The 19,629-nt window shown below is 34.0% G+C and overlaps 4 protein-coding genes and 1 pseudogene across 6 annotated transcripts; all 5 read left to right on the forward strand.

Annotated features, from left to right (window-relative positions):
- Positions 1 to 1,192: 1,192 nt before the first annotated feature.
- Positions 1,193 to 6,561, forward strand: LOC107015861 (annotated as a pseudogene).
- Positions 6,562 to 8,682: 2,121 nt separating this feature from the next.
- Positions 8,683 to 9,382, forward strand: LOC107016394 (E3 ubiquitin-protein ligase SDIR1-like). Its single transcript, XM_015216873.2, has one exon. The coding sequence runs from the start codon at positions 8,683 to 8,685 to the stop codon at positions 9,355 to 9,357; it is 675 nt and encodes a 224-aa protein (XP_015072359.2). The 3' UTR covers positions 9,358 to 9,382.
- Positions 9,383 to 9,809: 427 nt separating this feature from the next.
- LOC107016184 (E3 ubiquitin-protein ligase SDIR1-like) lies at positions 9,810 to 15,129 on the forward strand. Of its 3 annotated transcripts, none has more exons than XM_015216674.2 (3): positions 9,810 to 10,158; positions 11,240 to 12,636; positions 14,387 to 15,129. In XM_015216674.2, the coding sequence occupies exons 2-3, from the start codon at positions 12,593 to 12,595 to the stop codon at positions 14,949 to 14,951; spliced, it is 609 nt and encodes a 202-aa protein (XP_015072160.1). In that variant the 5' UTR covers positions 9,810 to 10,158; positions 11,240 to 12,592; the 3' UTR covers positions 14,952 to 15,129. The 3 variants fall into 3 exon arrangements, with proteins under 3 accessions (XP_015072160.1, XP_015072162.1, XP_015072159.1); XM_015216676.2 differs by having other exon boundaries at positions 12,443 to 12,636; XM_015216673.2 differs by having other exon boundaries at positions 9,810 to 12,636.
- A 558-nt stretch (positions 15,130 to 15,687) lies between these two features.
- On the forward strand, positions 15,688 to 16,452 carry LOC114076806 (E3 ubiquitin-protein ligase RING1-like). Its single transcript, XM_027916347.1, has one exon. The coding sequence runs from the start codon at positions 15,688 to 15,690 to the stop codon at positions 16,396 to 16,398; it is 711 nt and encodes a 236-aa protein (XP_027772148.1). The 3' UTR covers positions 16,399 to 16,452.
- Positions 16,453 to 16,892: 440 nt separating this feature from the next.
- LOC107016133 (pentatricopeptide repeat-containing protein At2g02750) lies at positions 16,893 to 19,537 on the forward strand. The gene is made up of 2 exons (XM_015216622.2): positions 16,893 to 19,170; positions 19,269 to 19,537. Exon 1 carries the CDS (start codon positions 17,021 to 17,023, stop codon positions 18,878 to 18,880), a length of 1,860 nt encoding a protein of 619 aa, XP_015072108.1. The 5' UTR covers positions 16,893 to 17,020; the 3' UTR covers positions 18,881 to 19,170; positions 19,269 to 19,537.
- Positions 19,538 to 19,629: the final 92 nt, after the last annotated feature.

Raw genomic sequence — 19,629 nt, forward strand, 5'->3', positions numbered from 1 at the left:
GTCTCAAACCGAATAGTACAAAGCCAAACCGAGAAATCGAATAAACACTCCTAAAGAAATGTAATTGATAAATCATAAGTATAATTTATTTCAAATTTTAAGTTCTTTAATTCGGTGTGTCGAGAATGTGGATCATTTTCGAGCAAATTGTTTATCAAGATACTCGAAATAACAAGAGGATTTTATATCCAAATTTTAAGATTGCTTAGCGGTGATTTTGAGTTGATCGAAATTGAATTCGCTAATTCAGATGTATAATTAGTGTATCGTTCATGTTTAGTTAAATCATATTCAACTTTTTGAACATATCATCATATATATATATTATATATATAAAATATATTGTATAGTTAGTATATAACTTGTGCACAGATAAGATATATTGTATGGTCTGTCTATATTGTCTATGACTTTTAACAAGTTATATAGTCTATTTATATTTTCTTTGACTTTTGCTTAGTTTTTATGTATATAAAAACATTATTATATTTGTCGTAAACCAAATAATTTATTATATATATTTGAAATTAGCCCAATTTTGTTATTACATTAAATATCATCTAGTAAAGAAATAAAAGGAAAAAGCACATAATAAGACATACTTCACTATTATTTATATTATTATATAATACCTAAACTTTTGAAATACTATGTTTCTTACCACTAATTAATTTTTTCTTATACATCTTACACTTGAATATATGTATTTGAGCGAAATTTTGGAGGGAAGCATGTGAGATTCGTATGTATCTAAAATACATGCGAATATGTAGGCATCTAAAGTGATTCACATGTAACTGAAATACTAGATGCATGAAAGAGCGGCGAACGAGATGGGAGAGAGGCGAGCGAGATTTGTTATGCATCTTGATAAACGTGAATCCACTTGAAAACAATGTATTTAGAACAAATTACACCAAAATTTGACTCTATGTATCTAGAGGCACCAAAATTTGGTATGAATATATAATATCGCAAACTAGAGTTTATCTAAGTGATTAACTCTTAAACTAGTGCGATTTATGTAAGTTCCCCGAAATAACCGAAATAAAATGGATAAATTGTTAGTGTTAAACTTGGGCTTTTGACCCTAATTCTACACTGAGCCCATTTCCTTTTTAGTCCATCTGACGGGTTGGTCCATCATATAAATGTGGTGAGGAAAAATCAATATCTGGTCCCTAATTATAAACTGAGCGCGAGCGAATAATTAAAAAAGGAAACCATATTTCATTTTTCTTCTGAAATTAAAAACCCTATTTTCATTTTCTTCAGAGATCTGCTGATAATCGTTTTCCGGCGACGGCGACGGCTACTCTCAACGTTAAGTTCCTGAACTGTGCAATCGTTTCTCTGGCGAAATCGAAAACTGAATGAGAAACTCTGGTAAGTTTTTGACATTATGAAAAAAAAGCAGCAGCAGAATAAACTCTTCTGTGATTGGTGAAAATCCTCATGATTTTTTTAATATGAATTCATTGTGAAGGACGTTGATTTTAGTGTTTGTTACAGTACAGTAGTTTTTTCACCTTTTTTGAACAATAACACCTAGTTGATTGTTTAAGTGTGTTGCATTTTTTTAACTTTTGCTTTTTGAAATAGAAGAATTTGCTTGAGCTTGGTGATATTCTGTTACAGATTAATTGGTGAACTTGGTGGCTGTTTTACTATGAAATTTTTTATGCATGTAGTTGAAATTAGCTGACTTAGAATGATTTAGATTGTAGAAATGTTACTGGAGAGATTTTACTTATTTGTGGTTGAGTGAGTGATTGAGTTTTCTGTCTGTTGCTTGTATGTATATATTCCTATATTGAGAAACATAAAATATGTTGGTAGGTTTTTATCTTATATTATACTTTATTGGTTTTGAAGGTGGAGTAATGCATGTATTGTTGGAGTTTCTTCTTATTTATGAAAGTTGATGTACTAAAATGATTGTAGGGATACTTGTGTCTTCTCTGCATCAATTACTAAAGTAACCAACAAGTATATAGAGAGATCATGGTTGACATTAAGATTGTAAGATGAGTTACTTGAGATGAACAGAAGATGCTATCAATGTAATTGATTGACCTCTGTTAGCTGTCACTTATGTCTCTGCACACAATGACTCAATGTTTCCAAAATACTTGGTCATCACTGCTGAAATCATTTGCACATGAAGCAGATAAAGTCTGTCCTACGTGTAGTGTGATTTGGGGATTGATTTTTTTGTGTATGGTCAGATATCTAAAGTTGTCTTGGATGACTTTGCTTTGGTTCATTCTGGTCTGATGGCTCCAGCTTGATCTTATTGTGATGTCTTCTACCCTCTTTAAAGTTGCTTTGGTTACAAAGTACAAGTTCGTGTTTGCAGAGGTGAAGATTTTCTCCATAAACATTTAGAGTCGCAACCAGTGTTTTTAGTTTATGCATTCTGGATAATTATCCTTTTTTATTTGTTGTGTTCTGCCAGTTCTGGATAGATTATTTGTAAATATTAAATAAAAATTTTAATACAAATACAAAATTTAGTTTAAGTTACTGGGTTATGCTGAACCCGAAGCTTTAATGGTGGCTCCGCTCCTAACCCATTGTAATAATTACCTCGTTAGCTTTAGTTTATGAAATATCCTTAGTCAATTATTATAAATCTTAACCTATTTCTCAAATATCTCAACTTCTTGTGTGTATAGAAACTTAATGTTTACGATTTATTCAGTTTTTGTAGTAATTTACAGATATACATTAGTTTTAGTTTCTATAACGTCATTAGTAAATAGTTGTTAGCCTAGTTCATTTTCTCGAAATCTCAGCTTCTTGTGGCTAAACTTTTGTAGCTTCTTGCAAGCTCAACACACCTGGCTCCTTGAATTATCTCTCTTATATTTCGGGTATATAATTTTTCTTAGAAGTTATATGCATCTTAGTACTTTCCTTTAGCATGCTTTATATTTTTCTAATTTAATCTTTATGCATCCCCAAGGTGATGACACCTAATAAGAGACCGAAGAAACTTGTTGATAATGGACCTGATGAAGCCTCCAAGGTTATGACACCTAATAAGAGACAGAAGCAACTTGTTGATAATGGACCTAATGAAGCCTCCAAGGTTATGACACCTAATAAGAGACAGAAGCAACTTGTTGATAATGGACCTGATGAAGCCTCCAAGGTTATGGCACCTAATAATAGACAGAAGCAACTTGTTGATAATGGACCTGATGAAGCCTACTTAATCGGGATGCAAAAGTTTTTGGATTATGCTTTTGGAAGAACAGAAGAACTATATGAAATACGATGTCCATGTGTCAAATGTTGCTACACAACTGTAGGAACACGCGAAACAATCGAGTCACATTTGAAGGTTTATGGAATAATTCAAAAGTATACTTTAGGGGTGTCTGGAAATGATTCACCAGGTGCTATAAGTGAGGGACGAGGCAAAGAACAGGATGTTAGATCTATGCGCTCTTTGTGGGCATCTGGAAATGATGTAGGATCCTTCCATCAAAATTCTCTTTACTCTGGTCAAAATATGGCAACGCCTTCTAATAGTACTAGTTCAGATGCTACCATATCTGATTATTCTGGTGAAAGTATGCCATCTCATTCTACTGGTACAAGTTCAGATCCTACCACATCTACTGGTCAAGGAATGCAGAGAACCAATAAACACCCCTTGGTTCATGACAAAGAACAAATGCAAATTGAGATTACATCGTCTCCGTCTACCAATCAAATTATGCAAGACACTCTAAATGTTGAAACAAGTATGATCTTGCAATTCTACTGTGTTACGAATTTGCATGACTGAATTATAATACTAAAGTATTTACTAAACATGAATTCAAGTATGAAGTTGGAAAGAATATATGGTATAATCATAAATTTATGTATATGGCTTTTATATTTTTGCATAACATTTCAGACATTTCTAAATTATATGCAAATGTAGGTTCATGTACTACTGGAAAGGTAAGAAGAGGTCGAGGACAGAACAAGTGCCAAGAAGTTGCATTACTTCAAGCCGGACAGAAGCTGAAAGTGACATTTTATAATAATTGAACTGTTGGAAGGAATAGCAATCTATTTTCCAGGCACTTGGGAAAATTAGTTCGTGATCATAGCATGTGTCCATTAGGAGTCTCATCATGGGATGAAATTGAGGAAGAAAAGTTAAATTACATGTGGGCAGCTGTTGAGGTAACACGTGTTCAATTTGCTTATCTGCTCTTTGCTACCTTAAAAACACTGTTTGCTTATGTGGACAACATAATTGTCAATTTGTAGGTTTATGTTAGCCAAATTGGTGTAATAGATGTGATGGTGTCATGGAGTAGGTTTAGGGCTTTATTAAGAAAGCTTTGAGGACTCTGTAGTTTGGTAGAGGCTTAGAGCAGAGTGTGCAATTGATCTTGATCTGGACCTCAATTTTGTGTTTGCATTTTGACAAATGTCCTTTAAATTTGTACTAGCCTTCTTGTTAGTGGCATTGTACGGGTTGCTACTTGGAAAAAAATAAACTAATATTTCTTACTTGGTATCAATATGCAACTATCAGATACAGTAAACAAGAATTCACCATGTTTCTTTAAAGAATATCCTGGTTGTACCACTTTTGACTGGTTAAAAGCTGCTTTACCTTTTTTTCATTTTAATAGTTACAGACTTACAGTTTCTTAAAACAAAAAGGGAGCTGATCCAGTACACGGTCTCTCTTTCTCATCTCATAAAAAAGGGGGTATAACAAGGAGCTCATCGATTGTCTTATTGCCCATATTCTTGGTTCAATCACCTTCCTAAACTGGTTATGCTTGAAGCAGGACCCTCCCCTTAATATGGAGCAGTAAGCCCAAAAATGGCAATACACATGTTTTTTCTTGTGAGGGAAGTGATTGGGCGTGATAATTTACAGTAGAGATTATTCTAAGTGAAAAAGGGATGATGCCCAATAGTCTTGATCCCTGAAAAGGTTCTTTTTTGTACTTTTTGCAAGTAGAGGTTCAGCTATTGATTTTGGCTTATTCTAATCTGGTGTTCCGGAAACAGATATCTGCTATTGATAATCTGGTTTTTGGAGTAATGCATAGATAAAATTTTAAAAACTTGTTACGTAGCAGAAAACTGGACTCTTCGCTAGATGGCACATTAGAGATACAGTCAATCTTTTTGGAATTGTGCATGTATCATATATGACACTAGTCTACATATCATCTATGTTGAACCTATGAGTGAAACAGCGGGGGATCCTCTGCTGTGTGCATCAATAATCTTGTAATTTCATCATACTTGGTATTGGCAGGAAGATGATCTCTGCAGTTCTGTTTTCATATGCAGCAAATATTTTTTTGTGTATGGATTATTTGTTTACTAAAATATGACGTTTATCTTAACCAAAACATTTGATTTATTGTAGGATAAATTTGAGAGTGATGATATGGATAGTCACCGGGGTCACATTTTGGGATGGATGAAAGAATTGTGGAACAAATGGAGAGGACAATTACATTTTAAGTATGTGAAAGGTAAGCCAATCCTAGAGGCTCTTAAGAATACACCAAAGGGCGTTGACAAGAAACAATGGGATTGGTTGATTAAAGAACATTTTTCTTCAGAAACTTTTCAGGTTTGACATAATGCCTAGTGGTGGTGTAATTTCATTGTCATTGTCTATCAATTGAGATTCTATTCATGATATTTATATGTAATGTTCCACAAATATAGGTGAGAAGCAACAGGAACTCAGCAAACAGAGCTAAGTTGAAGATGCCTCATCATACCGGTAGCAAGCCTATTAGAGAAATTATTTATCAAGAGGTGTTGTCATAATTTCCTATCCCTTTTCTCTTTTTCTTTTTGAAATATTGAGAGGTGTTATTTGAAATGAAGGGCGGGAAAAATGGCAACCCACCAGATTTAGCAACTATTTTCTTCGAGACTCGGAAGAAGGATAACAAGCTTGTCGAATGTGAGGCAGTTGAAAAACATGTATGTTCCATTTATTGAACAATGTAAGCTTACTTTTAGTTATTATGGTTCTGACAGAAATGTTTCTCTATTTATGTGTAGGCTCAACTCCAAGAATTGGTGCAATCTAAACCATCTCTTCCTAGCATAGAGATAGTGGAACAATGCTTTGGACCTCAAATTCGTAGCCATGTATTTGGATTTGGGGGTGGAGTAAAAGCGAAAGACTTGAAAGGTCCCCCTACCTCAAAGGCTGAATTACTATCTGAGTTACGTTCAATTCGAGAGGAAAACCAATCTTTGAAAGGGGGCGCTTCCTCAAAGGTTGAATTACTTCCCGAGTTACATTCAACTAAAGACGACAACCGATCTATGATGGATCGCTTGTGTGCCCTAGAAAATGAGGTGAAAGAACTGAAATTATTTTTCGCTCAACACCTTAATATCCAATTTACAACATCAGCTATTTCAGGAGAACGATAATTTGAACATACCAAAACTTTGTAACATATTAGTAAATCTCTAACTAGTCTTGTAGCATATCACTTTTCTTTCCGTTATTTTTCGAGATTTCAATTATTTGTATTTTAAAAAATGTATTTTTTGTCATATTTATTCGAGTAAAATTATAATTTACAGTAGTTTCCAAATATTAAAAGACCTAATTAGGAAAACAATAACTTTATTGGCAAGTAACAAATCCTTGTCCTATCAAATATAGGTTTCCATAATTGTAATAGTAACAAATAGTGCCAAATTATAGACTTTCGAATTGAAATTATAGTTGGTTATGGATTTGATTGTCAAATTAGTATAAATAAATCACACGACCCCTTAGAGTTTTATTATAACGTTTACTTGAGTTCTACTTTAAAGTTTTACAATATGGTGCCCGAAAACTTCGTATCCCATAGTAGGTCAACAAATTCATTCATCAAAGCAAAGCCAATTTCCAAAAAAAATAATTTGATCGGTATTCCTCCAATTGTTGATTCATATTCGTCTTCTTCACCTTATTTAAGCGTTCACTTTAACTTTAATATTCATACGAAGTTTTGGGATATACAATCCAATAATCGAACCGTACTCATACATAGTACATTTGAAGATTCAACTGGATCGTCCCAAGTCATTCTCAATCATTCTGATATTATGCTCTATAAGAGACTCGATCACGCTATATCAAATATGCTTACGCATGAGTTTGAAGATCAACGTGGTTCTATACTTGATCGTACAACTCGACAATTGACAAGACTGATGACTATAACAAAATCTAATTATAAATGTCGTCGTAAAGTGTTGGGGGCATGTGTTGATGTAACATTAGTGATTAATCACTTTTGCGATAGAGCTTTACATGAATCAGAAGAGTTATTCAACGGGATGGTGCCGGCTAGTAAATCATCAATAAACTTGCTAAATAAGATAGAAGTCGATGAAAGAGATATCAAAAATGAGTGTATAGTTTGTCTAAGTGAAATCAACAAGGAGAGTGAAGCACTATGCATGCCTTGTTCGCATATATTTCATGGAGAATGTATTATTAAGTGGTTAGAAAAAAGTCATTATTGTCCGCTTTGTCGCTTTGCGATGCCAACGGAGTAATAATTTAATGTCAACACAATTTTGTACTTTTGTCATTATTAAAGTACTATTTAGAGATTATTTAATTTATTTTCGATATTCCTTTTTCTTTTTAATTAAGATCAAGTTTTTTTTTCTTTCAAGTTTGTGTAATACTTTACTTAAAAAATAATAATAGAATTAATTATGAAACTTGTTTACTATTAAAGATCATAAACGGAGTAATTAAATTTGTCTTACAATTTCGAAAAGATAATACAAAGTAACATAAAATAACAACAACAGAATATGACTTTAGTTTGATTCGAACATTGGTCACGCAGGTACTCCTAGGTTTCTCATAGGTGCTCTGTTAATTACTCCATATCCTAATTTCTTTCAGTTTTCTGAAGTTAATGGCTACACGTGCATCCCCAACTTTGCATGTGGGTTTGACTATGCTGATGACATGGCTAAACTCAAAATGTGTATTCACTTAGGAATTGTTTTACGTGAGGTAAAATATAGGATTATCTTGTCCCACGTTTGGTTGAAGGTATTAGGTTGTTCTTGGATTATCCTGAGATAGCTTATCGCATAAGTATTTATCCTCGATAACTTGTTTCCAACCAAATGACCTTTACAGAGCGTTTGTAGCTATGCATAGGGAAGTGTCTTGTGGAAATTATGGTCTTATTAGCCTGGAAGAGTCATAGTGAGAAGAGCATTGGTAAGTAACAGTCTGCAAAAAAAATTTAATTACTTTTCCATAAATAAAAATTCAAATAATATATAAGTTTCCAATTTATGTACTACTTTCCAAAACGTGTTCTTTTCCATAAATAAAAATTCAAAATATTAGTTACCAAAAAAAAATAAAAAGGTATTTAAAGTTTCCAATTTATAAAATATTTCCAAAACGTATTCTCTTTTCCATAAATAAAACTACAAATAATATTAGAAGTTTCCAATTTATGTAGTATTCCCCTAAAAACGTGTACTTCTCTAAATTCCCCCCCACGTATTTCCTTTTTTATTATATAAACTCACTAATCCTATTCCTAATCAGTGTAGGTTTGATAGTAATATTATAAATAGACTTGAAATGGAGTAAGTTTCCCATTAGTAAAAAAAATATTGATTTCTTCTCTCAAAAATTGCAATATGTTTCCAACAGAGTTTGTATGCCATGACTGCTCCAACAACTCTTTTGTTAGGGTTGAACCAATTGTTTCTTCTTCTTCTTCGTCGTTACCCTATTTAACCATTCACTTTAATTTCAGTGTACTACACCAATGTTGGTATATAAGACCTAATGATCATGAATTCGTACACCTAGGTGGAACGTGGGACCCTTCAACCAAGTCGACCCAAATTATTATTCATCTTTCCGATATCATGTTCTATGAGAAACTCCATCACGCTATATCACAACTGTTAATGGACAAGTTTGAAGATCAACAACACGTTATAGTTGAACAAACAATTCGTAAGTTGCAAGGGATTGTTATTACTTCTGAGATGTCAGAGGTATGTGTGGATGTGAACTTACAGATTGATCATTACTGCGATGGTAGAATTTTGTCAGCATTGGAAGAATCATCGTCCGAGGATGGAATGGTACCGGCTAGTGAATCATCAATAGAGTTGCTAGAGCCAATGGAAGCTGATGAAAGAAATAGCAACGATGAGTGTTTGGTATGTCTAGATGAGCTAGGGGAGGAAACTGATGTACTGCGGTTGCCTTGCTCTCACATGTTTCACGCTGAGTGTATTACCAAGTGGTTACAGAATAGCCATTACTGTCCGCTTTGCCGCTTTGAGATGCCAACAGATTAGACAACACTGCCTAAAGGATCAACTATCTAAATCCAAAAACAATTTGTTGATATTCTTTCATATATAATGTATGCAGTAGTACTACACTGAACCAAAAAAATGGTGTATAATGAATATTTGTTGGAATAATCTGTTATTTTGTTTGAATGGTTTCAAATTGTGTAATTAATTAGTCCTTTAATGTTAGTTAGTATTGTTTCTATTTTATAATTATTACTTAAAGTTACATTATTATCTCGTCGCATTAAATTATTGGAGAAATAATACGATTATTTTATGAGTGTATTTTTTTTTAATCCAATCGACAACCAAATTATTATGAATCAAAAGTAAAAGGAAAATCAAAAATCGATAAAAGTATCTTATTCAGTATAAATATTGATTGAATGTATTTCAAAATCAAAATAAATAAATCAAATGAATAATACATAAAATCGAAATACACCCTTACTCTATAGGCCTATACTATTAAACCATTGATAATAAGTTAACAACCATCTAAATGTTAACCATTCAACTAAACACCTAATTTGCTTAATTAGATAATGAATGAATTGAGGGCTTCTATGCAAGTGTGGAGCTACTCGGAATTCCGGTAGAGATGGCTTCGTCGGCGAGTGCTACGGTGGCTCCAAAATTGACCCTTATTTTGTCAGTTATCAGTTTCGTTGGGGTTAGCAGGTTTCATCTTCGCCGTTGCAATAGTGAAAACAGGCTTAGAAGCCCCAGATCGAGCCGGTTGAAGCTTGTATGAGATTTACCAGAAGAAGCAAATGAAGTTCCGGCCACATCTAGTACAATGTAAGACATTCTTCATTTTTAGTTCATTAGCTACAACGGTTTTTCAGTAGAGAAAGGAAAAAACTATCCATGCAAAAGAATGATAAATAGGAATGTAGTAAATTGCCTTCCCTGAAATCTTATAACTATTGGTAGCGGTATCGAATGAGTCGATTGAACTGAATTTGGGCTAGTAAAATTGAATTCAGCTGATAAATCGACACTTTATTGACCCGTCCTAAAGCTACTTGGGCTAAAATAGGTTTGGCTGAAATAGTGTAATATATTGCCTGAAAGAACAGTCATTTATCCCTTGATGTATTTGTTTTGCTATGAGTAGGGAAGGGGTGTGGGCAACTCAGTTGTAGCAAACAATAAAATGGTTATAGTGATTTCCTCAACTCAACAATAAACAACAGAGAACAAACTAATAAGTTTTGATTCATACATAAATGAGCAATTACAATATGAAGAACACGAAAAATAACAGTAACTATAAAGGAGAAGGATATGAGGGGACTAAGAGAGAATTGGGGATGACAGGCACAATCTTTGTCTAAGCACAATCATAATTCACATAAACCTATTTTGCTCTCCCAAATCTCTATTTATCAACCCGGATCCCACACATAACCACTTAATTCGGTGTTGGGCTGCTTTGCCAGTACTGATCTAGGCCCATTCATAGCATCAATTTACTTATGGAGGTGTCTTGAGGGCGTGCACTAATGTGTAGATGAAATAATTTATTTACAAAAAAAGTAGAAAAGCTAAGGGAAAATCCATGTGGGTATAGTTAGATGTGTCTTGTGCATGTTATGATTATCATAGTTTGTGTATGCATGCTGGATGTCAATGCAACTTCCCTCTACTTTTGTTTACGTTGTATCTTTCACTTACTTTAACTTCTGCAGGGACAAAAAGAAAAAGTTTGCGGCAAATTATTATTATTATTTAAGAGAACAATTTTCTATTTTTTGGCATATCATAAGTTAAATAAAGCTCTACTTCAGAAGTAGAAAAAACATGACTACAAGCAAGCATTGCTAACCAACGAGATTTGTGATCTGTTACTACTTTGAGTTATTAGCATTTCTAACAGAGTTCCAAATTTGGACTACCGATTCTGCAACACTATGGAGAACTTGAAGAAGGCCACCAGAGGAGGTTAGCCTGGCTTGGAGTCAACTTTCATGTCAAGGCTGAGCAGTCAAGCTCTGATAACGTCGACTTTTCTAGAGGTTTCAGACGACACATTCCTATTATTGTTGCGAGTCTTGTCATTTCGAGAAGTGTTGATCACCCTGGAGATCCTCAATGACCTTAAAGGAAGCTTCTTGGAAGTCCATGCCTTGTGATTCATTGTGTGATACAAGCTCTCTCTTGCGTGCTTGACATCTTTCTCGTCACCTTCTTTTTGCTGCTCTCATTATTATTACTGGTTGTTTCAGTATCAATCTATTTTATCTCATCCTTCCCATTTTGAATTTGTTGTGGTGGTTTCCCCATTACCTCTTTATGTTTTCCCTTGGGTTCTCTCTGATTTCCACAGTTTCAGATTAAGCCTGCCAAGACAATTGCCAAAAAATTGGCTGGAGATTTTGTGACTGTAGCATTTGCAGCAAATTAGGCTGCATATTATCCTTTTGGTGTTGATGGAACTTCCTTTCATTGAACACTCTGGGACACTTCCACCCATTCTTGTAGTGAATATTCAGGTTCCTTTTAGTTTAGCTTTAAGCGAATAAGTGTATTCAGGTACCATACAAGCTCTGGCTCATTTTATATTAAAATATTCACTCATTTGAGTAGCTAAGATGCTGTTTTCTCTTTCTTTTTTACAAGTACCATTATATCCTACTGCAATTTTTCAGTGTGAAACTGATGGTTAAGGAATGAGTTTTGTCTTGTACTTTAAGCTTTCCAAAAGTTGTGCAAAAGAACTTCCTCCTCATTTTCAAAAGAACATCAGAGTTAGTTCTAGACTTCTAGTTACCATGTCATTGGTTCCTTGTTTCTTTTTTAAATAACCTGTTTGTAGTTGTATATATCTCATGTTGCTTCTTAATTGCTTAATCATGTTTCTTCATGTTCATCTTTTTTATTATGCCTCTTGTAACATTTGTTTCTCTTTTGGTGTTTACATTTTTCGCATTCTGTTAGTTTTTGTATACATTCTTTTGTAGTATTGTGCTTGTTTCCCATTATTATTCAGGGTGTATTCACCTCTTGTTTGTTTCTTGGTAAACTCTTAGAATCAGATTTCTTACTGAACAATTTTTTCTCACTCTTTCCTATTGATCAGAGAGTAAGGGATAATGAAACGGATGAAGTATAGGCTTTTCAAATGGACGGTATTTTTCCCTTTTGGGAAAGGTTGAAGATATTAGGTCGCTAGCAAATGTGGAGGACCTCCAGTTAAATGCAGTAGAGACGAAGCTTATGCAGGTATACAATGAAATACCTGTTCCTTCACATCCTCAACATGAGTTCTATAAGGTATGATTTCCAGATTTGGTTATCGTTACATTTGAACTTGAATTTGATAAGCAACTTATATTTTATGTTTGTGTGGTCGTTAGTATGAGTTGCTTCTCTTCTTAGAATAGAATAGAATGCACACTTCGTTTTATAGCTTATGCTTGTTACCCGCTTAATCGCTTATGCTTGTTACCCACCTAATCGCTTATGCTTCTTACATGTCTTGCCCTGTCAATTTTACTCAAGCTGTCGAATTTGTGATTTAGTTTTGGAGATAAAATGAAAAAGGCGTGCCTTGTCTTTTAAAAAAAAGGGATAATTGTATATAACAACAAACTAATAACCTAAAATAAATGGAGTAGCTACTGTTTGATTTAATTGTGCCCCATAGCAAACGTTTGCCAAAGTTTGTCAGTCGCCTCTCTCCCAAAACTCTCGCTCGCCACTCTCCCTCCGCTTGCCTCTCTCGCTTTATACAAAAGAAGTGTATAAATTGTTGTATAAAGCGAGAGAAAATTGTATATACCAATGCAAAAACATATATCTTCGTGCTATAAACTTAATTATACAATTTACAAATATTTTATTTCGATTCAATTATATACAAATGCAAATTTTATACAAATATTGTAGCAAAAAAGGTCAGCGAATTATACAATTGCAGTGAAATACAATTTTTTCTCGCTTTATACAATAGAAGTGTATAAATTGTGTTTCTGTTTTTGTATAAAGCGAGAGAAAAACATATATCTTCTTTCTATACACTTATAATTATACAGTATACACACATTTTACTTCGATTCAATTGTATGCAAAGCAAATTTTATACCCATATTGCAGCGAAATAGGCCAGCGAATTATACAATTGCTCATTATACAATTGCAGCGAAATAGGTCAGCGAATTATACAATTTAGGCCAACGAATCATACAATTGTATATGTATAGTGAAGTCAGCGAATTATACAGTTGTATATGTATAGCGAATTATACAGTTATATGTTTGTTATGGGGCGCAATTATGCAAACTTTGCTATAACATACAAATATGAAATTTTTTGTTTGATATATGTGAAAATTACCTAAAAAAAAAAGTTTTTGATGTAACTATATCTTTGAGACTTTGACTTGCTATATTTAGCTATGTGCGTGTAAGTTGACCTCAGACATCGCAGTTATAACAATGCAACTTCTTTTAAGATTTCAGTAATGAAATTATGGTCTTATTAGCCTGGAAGTCACAGTGAGAGCATTGGTAAGTTCAATCAACAATTTCTTTTTTATTACTTTTCCATAAATAAAACATACAAATAATATTTGAAGTTTCCAATTTATGGAGTATTTCCTAAAATGTATCCTTTTCCATAAATAAAAATACAAATAATATTCGAACTTCCCAATTTATAAAATATTTCCAAAACGTGTTCTCTTTTCCATATATAAAACTACAAATAATATGTAGTATTCCCCTAAAAACGTGTACTTCTCTAAATTTCCCCCCCACGTATTTCCTTTTTTAATATAGAAACTCACTAATCCTATTCCTAATCAGTTTAGGTTTGATAGTAATATTATAAATAAACTTGAAATGGGGTAAGTCTCCCATTAGTAAAAAAAATATTGATTTCTTCTCTCAAAAATTGCAATATGCTTCCAACAGAGTTTGTATGCCATGACTGCTTCAAGAAATCTTTTGTTAGCGTTGAACCAATTGTTTCTTCTTCTTCGTCTTTTTCTTTACCCTATTTAACCATTCACTTCAATTTCAGTATACTACAACAATTTTGGTATATAAGACCCAATGATCAAGCATCTGTATATCTGGGTAGAGTACGGGAGGACTGTTCCACCAAGTCGACCCAAATTATTAATCATCTTTCAAATACCATGCTCTATGAGAAATTTGATCACGCTCTATCACAAGTGTTTATGCAATTCAAAGACGAGTTTGAAGATCAAAAACATGCTATAGTCGAACTAACAACTCGTAAGTTGCTAAGCATCACGACTACTGAGATGTCAGAGGTATGTGTGAATGTGGAATTACAGATTGATCTCTACTGCGATGGTAGAATATTGTCAGCATTGGAAGAATCATCGTCTGTGGATGGAATGGTACCGGCTAGTGAATCATCAATAGAGTTGCTAGAACCGATGGAAGCTGATGAAAGAAATAGCAACGATGAGTGTTTGGTATGTCTAGATGAGCTAGGTGAGGAAACTGATGTACTGCGGTTGCCTTGCTCTCATATGTTTCATGCTGAGTGTATTACAAAGTGGTTACAGAATAGCCATTACTGTCCGCTTTGCCGCTTTGAGATGCCAACCGATTAGACAAAACTACCTACGGGATCAACAATCTAAAGTCAAAAACAATTTTGTAGTAGATTATGTTGCTGCTGTTACTAATATATGATATATGGTAGTTTGTTTGAATGATTTCAAATTGTGTAATGAGTTATATGGTTTTATATCTTATGAAGTTTATAAATATTTGTTTATTAGCATTCAATTCGTTCTAGTTCGTTTATTTGTGGGGCATATTATAGAGTACTTTTCATGTTAGTACTCTTTCTATTTTATGATCATTAAGGTAAGTCACATTGTTACGTTGTTCCGTCAAATTATTGGAAAAGTCATATAATTATTTTATGAGTTTTGTATTTATGATTCTTAAAATCGAACGGTTAGAAATCAAAAGTCAATAAAAATATCTTATCGATTTAGTTATCGATCTTAATATATTTCAACATCGAAAATTAATAAAGTAAATCGATAATACATAAAATCGAAACAATACAAATAATATTTTAAAAATATTTATTTGAAGTTTCCAATTTATATTTCCCCAAAACGTGTACTTTTCCTTCTCCTATTCTAATTTAAAGTACTTGTATTACTTTTCATAATTTTCCCCCCACTTATAATAATTCCTTTTTCTCAATCAAATTAGGCTTCCCACTCACTAATCCTTTCCTTAATAAGTTTTGGTTTGCTAATATATTATAAATATACTTGAAGGTTCTAATTTTTTAAAAAATAATTAATTTCTCCTCTTAATACTTGCAATATGTTGACCTTTGTATGTCATAGCTGTGTCAAGACCTCTCTTGTTAAAATTAAACCAATTCCCAAGCAAAAAAAATTGATTATCCCTCCAATTACTTCTTCATATACTTCTTTTTTACCCTATTTAAACATTGAATTTAGATTCATCATAATGAAACGATATTGGTATATAAGACCCAATGATCAAGCATCCGAACGTGTGGGTAGAACATTGGAATGTAAGGCCAGTTTATCTCCAATCGTTATTCATCTTTCTGATATCAAGCTCTATGATAGACTCGATTCCATTATATCAAAATTGTTAAGGGATTCTAAGAACGAGTTTGAAGATCAACATCACAATATAGTTGAACAAACAAGTCGTAAGTTGGAAAGCATCATGAGTACTAATGAGATGTCAAAGGTACGTGTGGTAATAGCATTAACGATTGATCAATATTGCGATGGTAGAATTTTGTTAGCATTGCAAGAATCATCATCTGTGGTTGGAATGGTAGCGGCTAGTAAATCATCAATAGAGTTACTAGAGACGATTGAAAATGATGAAAGAAGCAACAACGATGATTGTATGGTATGTCTAGATGAGATAGGGGACGAAACTCAAGTACTGCGTTTGCCTTGCTCGCATATGTTTCATGCACATTGCATTACAAAGTGGTTACAGAATAGCCATTACTGTCCGCTTTGCCGCTTTGAGATGCCCATAGATTAGATAAGATCAACAATCAAATGCCAAAACTATAACTAGGTGACATATAATTATTTTTTTTATCGTATACGTTTTTCATGTAATTATAGCTTTAATGTATAAATTGAATTAGTTATTAATACGAATTTATTTTAGGGAAACTTTCCCATTAGTCATTCGAAAATAGTTTGATTATGCTTCATAACTATAATTTGATAACTATGATTTGTAGCTACATGTTATAGGAAGGAGAGTTACGAGCGAGATTGAGAGAGGTAAATTATATATGTATGTCGATTAGACAATTGTATATATGTAACTGATATACATATTGTATTTGTATATCTGACGAACGAGATTGGGAGAGGGATAAGAGACGCGAGCGAGATTGAGAGAGGAGAGAGGCGAGCCGGAGTTGGTAATAATTTGATAATCCGCATCTCGTTTATCTGGAATTATACAAATATGATAAATTCAAAATAACAAATTGTTACAAACATAAACATTATGAACTTTAAACAATTATACAAAATTCAAAAATCACAGATTTATACAAACTTTAAATAGATATATACAAAAATAATGAACGAACATGGTGATAAAACTGAAAATCAAACGAAATCATCCCTTATGAAGGGAACAATCCATGAAGATTCAAATAGCAAAATTGGTAGCCAATGGACTTTACAAAGAAGCCATTAACTTGTATTCCCAACTCCATTACTCTTCTTTATCTCCCACCAAATTCACCTTCCCTTGTCTCTTCAAAGCTTGTGCAAAGCTAAAATTTATACCACAAGGTCAAATTCTTCATAGCCATTTGATTAAACACGGGTTTAACACTGATGTATATGCAGCTACATCGCTTACTGACATGTACATGAAATTTGGCTCAGTGGATAGTGCCCTGAAGGTGTTCGATGATATTCCTCAACCAAATATTGCTTCGTTAAATGCAATCATTTCTGGGGTTTCACAAAATGGGTATCATGTTGATGCTTTTAAGATGTTTGGGTTGTTTAGTGGTTTATTGATTAGGCCGGATTCAGTTACTATAGCTAGTGTTTTGTCAGGGTGTGTGAGTATTGATCATGGTGTTCAAATGCATTGTTGGGGTATAAAGATTGGTGTGGAAATGGATGTATATGTAGTTACGTCGATTTTGAGTATGTATTTGAATTGTGTTGATTGTGTTTCTGCGACGAGGTTGTTTGGATTGGTTAAGAATAAGAATGTGGTGTGCTGGAATGCGTTTATTTCAGGGATGTTGCGAAATGGGGAGGAGGAAGTGGTTTTGGATGTGTTTAAGAAGATGTTACTAGACGAAGAACCGAATGAAGTGACTTTAGTATTGGTTCTCTCTGCTACTGCTAATCTTAAGAATGTGAAGTTTGGTAGGCAAGTTCATGGACTTATTGCGAAAACTGAGTTACAATCGCGTACAATGGTGGGAACTGCACTTGTAGATATGTATTCGAAATGCTGTTGCTGGTTATGTGCATATGAAATCTTCAAAGAGCTGGGTGGCAACGGGAATTTGATAACATGGAATTCGATGATTGCCGGTATGATGTTGAATGAGCAAACGGAGAAAGCAGTTGAGCTGTTGGTGGAATTAGAATCGGAAGGATTGGAACCAGATTCAGCAACATGGAATTCAATGATCACTGGGTTTTCGCTGCTGCGAAAAGAGAATGAAGCTCTTAAGTTCTTTAGGAAAATGCTTTCTGCCGGTGTCGTTCCCAGTGTGAAGACTGTTACTAGTCTTCTGATGGTGTGCTCATCTCTGTCCTCACTCCGTTTCGGCCAAGAGATTCACGGATATATTTTTAGAACGGATAACATTGTTGATGAATTTATTGTTACCGCAATCATTGATATGTACATGAAGTGTGGACAATTTCCTTTGGCCCGTAAGGTTTTTGATCAGTTGGAAGTAAAATATGATGATCCTGCTATCTGGAATGTAATGATTTCAGGGTATGGAAGGAACGGGGAAGGTGAAGCTGCTTTTGAGATGTTCTCTTTGATGCTAATGGAGAAAGTACAACCAAATTCCGCAACTTTGAATTGCATGTTGTCTGTGTGCAGCCATATCGGAAAATTGGAGAAAGCGTGGCAAGTTTTTAGCTTGATGATCACAGATTTTGGCTTAATCCCAACTCTAAAGCAGCTTAATATTATGGTTGATCTACTTGCTCGATCTGGTCGTCTGGATGAAGCTAGAGAACTACTACAGCTCATTCCCGAGCCTTCTGCATCTGTTTTTGCTTCTTTACTAGCAGCTTCTGAGCAATTCTCTAATGCTAAGATGGGAGAAGAAATGACCAGAAAGCTCTCAGAATTGGAGCCAGAAAACCCTGTTCCTTTCGTGATTTTGTCCAACCTTTATGCTAGACAAGGAAGATGGGACGATGCTGAAAGAATCAGAGAAACAATTGATGAAAGGGGACTCGATAAACTACCAGGATACAGTACTGTAGGAGTGACATCCTGTATATGTTAAAACTGGTAGAACAGACTACTATTGCATCTTATGCCTAGTCTGCATGAACTGGCTCTCGTTGCACGAGAAAATCCAAAATCGATGTTAAAGAAGTTGGTGGTCCAAAGATGAAGCAACGAATGAGATCTCTGAGTGCAAGCATACAATTGACTTCATTAACCTTGCCACTTATCGCAGATCCTGTGAACTAACTTGAAAGCCATGCAGTACGAAGAGTTATTTCAAGCTCGCGTGTGACAATCTTCACGGTCCATCTGTTCCCTAAGCAGTTGTCTGTGAAGTCCTTTCAGGTCAGCTTCCTTCAATTAAGATGGTCAAATTTGAATACTGACACAGAAACTAAAGTGTTGGACAAATCGATTTTACTGTCTTTGTTTTCGTATAACAGCCAGTGTTGTTAAAAGTCATCGCGTTGTCACTTAAAGCAATGAAGCTATGTGAAGGAAGGGGCACCTCATAGCCCATAGGTGAAGCCATGGGCTTGAAGAAGCATGTTCTTCAAATAATGACGCAAAATCATCCAGACAAAAAGGTTAGTTCTTTAAATCTCAATTTTGAGGAGTTGGATTAATATTGGCCTTATTCTATATTGCATGTTGAATTTAGTTATCCTAATTACAATTTGATTATCTTAGTACTAAATCCATATACGTTAAAGTATTTTTTTGTTCTTAAATTTTGCATCTCACTTTAAGCCTCATCAACATTGTTACCTTTTTGTGTGCTTCACTTTTAAATACTAGGTTGTG

This window comes from Solanum pennellii, chromosome 4 (assembly GCF_001406875.1).
Source record: "Solanum pennellii chromosome 4, SPENNV200".
NCBI classification, from domain to species: domain Eukaryota; kingdom Viridiplantae; phylum Streptophyta; class Magnoliopsida; order Solanales; family Solanaceae; genus Solanum; species Solanum pennellii.